At 49.2% G+C, this 7041-nt stretch overlaps 1 protein-coding gene across 4 annotated transcripts in view; it reads right to left on the bottom strand.

The window, feature by feature from the left end:
* Positions 1–1474: 1474 nt before the first annotated feature.
* The window catches only part of UBAP1 (ubiquitin associated protein 1), a 55942-nt gene continuing 50375 nt past the window's right edge, over positions 1475–7041 (bottom strand). For all 4 annotated transcript variants that reach the window (XM_082842567.1, XM_082842569.1, XM_082842568.1 and 1 more), the window contains 3 exons: positions 4479–4661; positions 3265–3366; positions 1475–2654 (listed from right to left, as the gene is read on the bottom strand). In XM_082842567.1, the coding sequence (XP_082698693.1) occupies positions 2514–2654; positions 3265–3366; positions 4479–4661 (426 nt within the window). In that variant the 3' untranslated portion in view covers positions 1475–2513. The remainder of the gene's footprint in view (positions 2655–3264; positions 3367–4478; positions 4662–7041) is intronic.

Raw genomic sequence — 7041 nt, 5'->3', positions numbered from 1 at the left:
TAAATTTGGGGATCAGTGGATGGGGGGATGGTCAGTGGTAACCTAGAGGTTGTGTTGAGGTCACAAGCTAGGGAAGATAACATGCTGAGCCCAGAGGTTTTATCAGCTGGATTCTGTGCCTTTCTCCAGGACTTGGTCAAAAATGAAAACATTGGTGCTAGTGGGGCGGGGGAGGGTGAGCTCTGCCCCATCAGCCCTTGGAGATTGATTTGGGACTTTAGTTAGCTTTTGAAAATGTAAAATGAATAAACCTTGATGTCTTTAATAGCAGCAGATGTGGGACAGGCTTTATGCTTCCAGTTCCCCTCCCTCCCTGCAATCCAGTATTTAGACAGAAGAGGGTGCTCGCGTCACTGCATTATTCTTTTCCAATCTCACCTGCGTCATGCTCTGGCTCCTGTCTGTGAATCCTCACCCCCACGCCCTCACGGAATAGTGGAAGAGCTGCAGTTATCTCAGGCAAGTCTGTCTCCTAGCCTCACCCTCATCCGGGACTGCCCTGGCAATCTACTCCCCCCTTAATGGCCTGTGTTCAGGGTCTTGGCACTGAGTGCTCTGGTCAGTAGTGTGAGATGAGAGTGAAAGAAGGGAGAAGTAAAGCAGTTCTACACACATACACACACACCTTCATGTGAGTTCCTTCTGTATCTTTTTAGCAGAAAGAAGCTTAAGAAATACCAAGTGGCCTCCAGGTGGCCCACTTAACCAAGGCCACCCTGGATCAAGTTGAAATTCATGTCAAAGCCCTTGGCCCTGGCACCATTTTGGTATGAAACTTTGATTTCCTACAGGTAAAGGATAACTTTTACAGGTTTTTAAAAGAAGGGTTTAATTAATTTTAAAGGCCAGAAGAGGGGCTTTCTGAGACAATGGCCATGCCTGACCAGACCACCAGAGGGCAGCCTCTTTCCAGCTTGGTGCTTCCCAGCCCAAAGGTTCTGTACCTGCTCCTCACGTGATCACTAAAAAAAAATTAGAGACCCATCCAAGCCAAGAGCACAGGAGGGACTGTGGGGCAGTATTAAGTATACAGACAAGAAACTCTAGGGATAAATCTAGTTCCATCAGATACATCAGCACTACTGAGAGCTAATAAAGCAGTCTGAATCCCAGTCCTGCCTGTGGAACACATAATTATGCATGATGCTGCTCAGAGGACAAGGGGCTTGTTCCTCATTTCTGAGTGATTCCCCTGAAGGCCCAGCCTGTCTCACCGCCACAGTCAGTCTTGCAGGAAGGCATATGTCTATGTCCTTGACCCAGAGACTGGGCTAGGTCAAGTTTAAACAGACCCTTGTCTACACCTGCCTTTACAAACCGAAAACCAGGGCAGACTGGGGGGCCAGCTCCTGGGTCCCATGGGCCTAAGAGTTGGAAGAAAGTACTGAAATGACAGAAAATGGTTAGCTCCTGTTCCATCCCCAGCAAATCCCTTTACCACTCACTCACTTCCACCCTGCAGTATAACAGTCCTTGACAATAAAGAAGTTATCACAGCAGGATATACCTTTTAGATTTTTATTAGTAGTTCTCTCTGAAAAATCAAAATAGTTAGCAAATTACTTTAGATTCATCAAGACTGTATATCCTTTGTATTTAGATCTTTAATGATGTACAACATAATACAAAACAAACCAAAGACTAATTTCTATGACTAGGTGTTATTCATTGTGTCATCCTAGAGCAGGGGGCTGGAGGGAGAGGCTGTTCTCCAGGGAGAACTGAGGTGGAGTTAGTGCTGGGTGACTAAATCACAGCCTCTTTCTTCCCCACTTGATGTGCTAGGAAGGGGCCAATGATTTCTTAAACTGACAACTGTTTTCTAGAGCAGGGGGCTCTAAAATCTCGGGTAGCAGAAGACTGTGGTCCAAACCAGGCCAAAGAAACAGGCTGGGGCAGGGAAGTATGGTAACTGCCTGGCAGAAAAGGCAAACTCAGGGCCCCAAGGGGAAAAGGGCATTCTTTGCACCTCAGAGACATTGCAGAACCAGTGTTAACACTAAGTGACATCGTTAAAGGGGGAAAAAAACAAAACCCTGGAAGAACCTTTCAATTGCACTCAACTTGGATTAGAGGTCAGTCCACCCTTGCAGAGAAGGGAAACATCTAGCCCCACAGCAGCACTGAGTCTGGCCCTCCCACCTCCTTCTCCCCAACTCCTTTTGGCAGCTGGGACAGGTTTCGGCTGAGGCCATACAGACCCCAGAAAGACCAGGGAAGTCTCTCTGGATGGCCAAGGTGGGAAGGACACTTCTCAGAATACAAATACTTTTACTGTGGACGGAGCCGGGACAGTTCCGGGGGCATATGCACGCCCAAATCTTCCCCACTTTTTCCCCAGCTCAGGACCTAGGCTCATAGAGACTTGGCAAACACAGTCTCTACACCTGACCTTCCACCCCCAAAAGAAAATCCGGAAGCGTGCCCCTTCTTCCCCACAGGTGGTCTCCTCAGGGCCTTCGGCGGGGGGGTGGGGGGGGGGCTCCGTGGCAGGGCCTAGGCAGAGCCTGGTCTCAGCTGGCTCCCGCCCGAGCCATGAGGTCTTCCAAAGCATTGTCCTGGTCATTGTTGTGTAATAGCAGAACTTCCTTAATATCTTTCAGTTCAAAGCCCATTTCCTTAAATTTGCTCATTAACTGAAGAAACTCCATCATCTAAGGGAAATAAGAGAATACAGACTCAAGAAAGGGGTCCAAGCCACACAGCACAGCTGAGTGGAGGAATATGTGTGTAAGGGGGCTGCTTGGGGGAGCGTTCTTTGCCAGAGCCTCATGAGCCTCTCTGAGGTCCCCTAGCAAGCAGAGGAGGGCCATAGAGGAAGCGAGGCTGTGGAGGAAGACAGGTTGATGCCATGGCCAATCGTCCATCAGGAGCCATGCCCAGTCCCAAACCTTGCTGACCTTCACTCAGGTCCCACCATCCACATCTGTGTTCCCACCCAGCAGGATACTGAACCCAGAAATGGCTGCTTTCTGGCTAGCAGCCTAGGTGAAGTGACTAGCAATCTCCCCCAACATCCAAAAATATGGCTTTTTGCCCAGGTCATTTTTCCCGTCTCTTCCCTGGGATTCTAGATAGTCTTCAACCCGATACTTTATCTGAGCAAAACTAGCCAAATGCCTTTCTGGACATGAGAAATTCTGTGCTTCAACTACCTCTGCCTACAGTCACTGGAAGGGATGAAGGTTGTAGTCCAGGAGGACCAAGACAGACTACTTTGTCCCTTCTTTCCAGAGGGTTCCCGTGAAGCATGAAGGTTCCTACCTTTTCCTCTGAACACTGCTGCATTTCCAGAGCCTCTTCCACTAAAAGAGGGTCAAAGCCCTTCTCACAGAGCTGTCCATGTGCAAAGAGATAGTCGAGAATCTAAGAAAAGAGAAAGGTTTAAGCACCTATTGCCACTCTTGTCTGCGCTTCCCAAAAGTCTTACACAAACCTACAAGTGTGACATCTGCTCCCCACCCTGGCTATTAGATCCTAGATAGGACTTGATTTTGTGCCTTGAATTGTGTCCAACACAGCAGTACCTCAGTGGCTACTTGCTGATAGGTACACCCTTCTAAACATGCATAGCCATTTTTCAAAGGAGTTCCTGTCACAGCTGACTCACATCTCCCAGCTGATGTCAATTCCACAGCCTAGGCAGGATATTCTTTTTTTTTTAATGGTGACTTTTCTTTTTTCTAAATTTATTTATTTATTATTATTAGCATCATTATCATCATTGGCTGCACTGGGTCTTCATTGCTGCGCACAGGCTTTCTCCCTAGTTGTGGTGTGCGGGTTTCTCACTGCAGTGACTTCTTGTCACAGAGCATGAGCTCTAGGCACATGGGCTTCAGTAGTGGTGGCACGTGGGCTCAGTACTCATGGCTCATGGGCTCTACAGCACAGGCTCAGTAGTTGTGGCGCACGGGCTTAGTTGCTCCGTGGCATGTGGGATCTTCCCGGACCGGGGCTCGAACCCGTGCCCCCTGCACTGGCAGGTGGATTCTTAACCACTGCGCCACCAGGGAAGTCCCAAGATATTCTTCTAAGAAACCACCCAAGTCAGAAAGTGCCCCCAAGGTTTAGGACTCCAGTACACTATTTTGGAACTCCCTGGGCAGTCCTGACAGGATAAACATTTCTGGAAGAAGACATCTGACCATACCTCAAGCCTAGAATGCTGTCTCAGGAGAGGCAGAGAAGGGGATAACTGGGTAACAGTCAACAACTCCAATACTCTCAAAGCTCTCCTTCAGCCTAGGTCTCAGAGCAGCCCCCAAAGCAGAAGCTGCAAAGCACTGCTGCTGAGGCTGCTGGTTTGCCCAACAAAGCACCCTGAGTCCTGCCCACACCCCCTCAAGTCACAGGAAAAGACAATGGTGCTGTGAGTCTGAGGGACTCTAGGATAAAGGCAAGACACTATTCCAGCTCCAGAGATGTGGGACCTCTCTCCTACCCCCGCCCTGCCCCATGGCTGACTAACCGCTCACCTGCTCAATATTCTCTCCTTTCTTCTTCATGGCTTTCAAGACACACTCATATGAGTAGCCCATGCTGACCACCGTCTCCACACAATGCCGCTCACTGGGGGACAGCGTCTGCAGTTCAGAGTAAGCCTGGGGACAGCTGGGAGTGTTGGGCACTTGTGACATTGAGAGATTAGGAGGTGTGACCTGGTGGTGGAGAAACAAAAGGATTAAGGCAAGAAGAAAGACATGTAGCCCAATCCAGGGGCTTGTCGTTTCTGACCTAATGAAACCTCCCAGTCAAGCAACCTGCCTGCAAGCAAGGGCCAGGTTTCTGGCCAGACATCTTGAAGAAGACTGAAGAGTGGTAGGGGAGCTCCAGCTGAGAGAGAGAAAAACTGGGAAGACACCTGCAACTGTGGCTGTCCTCTGCCTTCATCCCACCTTGCAGAGTGAGGAACCACCACAAGAGCCACATGCTCTTCCATGCCCAAACCCCCTGGGCTTGAGGTGGAGAAAGAAGTTCTGAAAACTACATTCGGGACTGATGCCCAAGCTGGCTGCTGTTATTTCTCTCCAAGGCTCCTTTATCCCTTTCGTAGCCTGCCGTATCTGAGTCCTAAAGGGATCAGTAACCTCAAACACCCCCACTCTGGACTGACTCTGCCAGTAATGTGTCCATCCTCGCTTCTACTATCGCTGGCTGGGCAGAGACTGCCAGCGCAGTTCCCACACTTGGCCAGCTCAGGGCTCCCATGCTCTGAGGGCACTCCATCTCTGCCCCACACCATGCACTGTGCTTTGATTCCCTGCAATAGCCGCTGTTGTATGGAGCCAAGACTGAAGGACTGCTACCCACTCCAGGCTGTGCCCTCAAGGACTGGACTGTGGTCTCTAGGGCCCTGCTGCTACTGGACCTTACTAACCCCAGCCTGACTGGTGGACAGATTCCCAGGATTAAATCCTCCCACCACTTCTGATAATGAGTCAGCCCCAAGGCAAAAAGGCAGCTCACTCCCAGGCCAAAGGACAGAACCACCATGGGAACAAGGTCACAAGCTGTTTGACAGCTTGGCCCAGCTCTGAAGAACCAGGGAAAGTTTTTCAACAAAATTTTCTTTCTTTTTTTTTTTGCGGGGGGCCGGGGTGGGGAAGGGAGGAGGGAAAGGAGCCTGCTATCCTAAAAGCATGTTCAAAATTATATAGCTCCGGACTTCCCTGGTGGTGCAGTGGTTTGAAATCCGCCTGCCAATGCAGGGGACACGGGTTCGAGCCCTGGTCCGGGAAGATCCCACATGCTGCAGAGCAACTAAGCCCGTGCACCACAACTACTGAGCCTGTGCACCAGAGCCCACGAGCCACAGCTACTGAAGCCCACGCTCCACAACTACTGAAGCCCACGTGCCTAGAGCCCGTGCTCCACAACAAGAGAAGCCACAGCAATGAGAAGCCCGCGCACCACAATGAAGAGTAGCCCCTGCTCGCCGCAACTAGAGAAAGCCTGTGCGCAGCAATGAAGACCCAAAGTGGCCAAAAACAAACAAATAAATATTTTAAAATATATTATTAAACTAAAAATAAAATATTAAAAACAAATTATATAGCTATAACCGGATGCTCTCCTCCAAGTCAGCTGGGAAAAACCAAGAAGATTCTACAGGCCTAAAAGCCAGTAGTTTCTGCTTAACCATCTCACCCACAGCATACTCCAGGCAGTCCAATCGTGGGGCTCAGTCATTAGGTTACAGGAGTCACGACAGGGCATGGGAACTGCATCACACCCTCTGGCCACTGCAGGCCCCAAGATTGTCTCTCTCTTTTCAGGGGCAGGCTCTACCTGGGCTTGAGAATACCAATAGCCAAACAGCATTTTGGTCGCACTGCTGGCACAGTACTTATTACACACAGTATGAGCTCCTAGAGGTTAGTTTCCATGACACATGCATTTCTAGATGCCTAAGGCCTGGCTTTGAGCTTGAAACTTACCCCTAATCAGTTACTGAATAAGTGGAGCTCTATTAGGATTTCAAAGGGGGGATTTTCATTTAACACAATAACTTGACACTGATTCTCCTCCCCTCCAAAACCCACTAAAATGATAATAAAACAATTAAAACTGTATTAACCTTTAAGGTCAAAGAAAAAGAGGGAACAGCAGAGGACAATATATTTCAATGAAATTTTAGAAGGTGGAATGCTAATGGAGGCAGAGTAATGGGCAGAGGCAATGAAGTTACACGCCCCTGGAGACCCCGAGAGAGACGGGTTCAGCATTTGGAAGCACCGGGTACTGTTGGGATAAGGCAAGAAACGAAGGCAGTGATCAGAGCAGAAAACCCTCAGGCAGACCTTCCCCACCTCACCTTTGCAGGAGGCAGAACATTAAGTCTCTAGAAAACGTGAGCCAAAAAGGACTAAGGATACCAAGCACAGCATATGGCAGAGTGAGGTGCAAGAACCAAAAGGGACTAAGTAACTACACCAGCATTCCCCACCTTCTTTAGCATTCAAGCAGAACTCTCTAGATAAATTTTAATAGCCCCCAAGACCTTCACATGTTGATGTTTTGCAGAGCTCCCCTCAAAGC

This window comes from Leucopleurus acutus, assembly GCF_964270905.1.
Source record: "Leucopleurus acutus genome assembly, chromosome: 7".
Lineage (NCBI taxonomy): Eukaryota > Metazoa > Chordata > Mammalia > Artiodactyla > Delphinidae > Leucopleurus > Leucopleurus acutus.
This window is presented reverse-complemented; position numbering and strand designations above follow the sequence as displayed.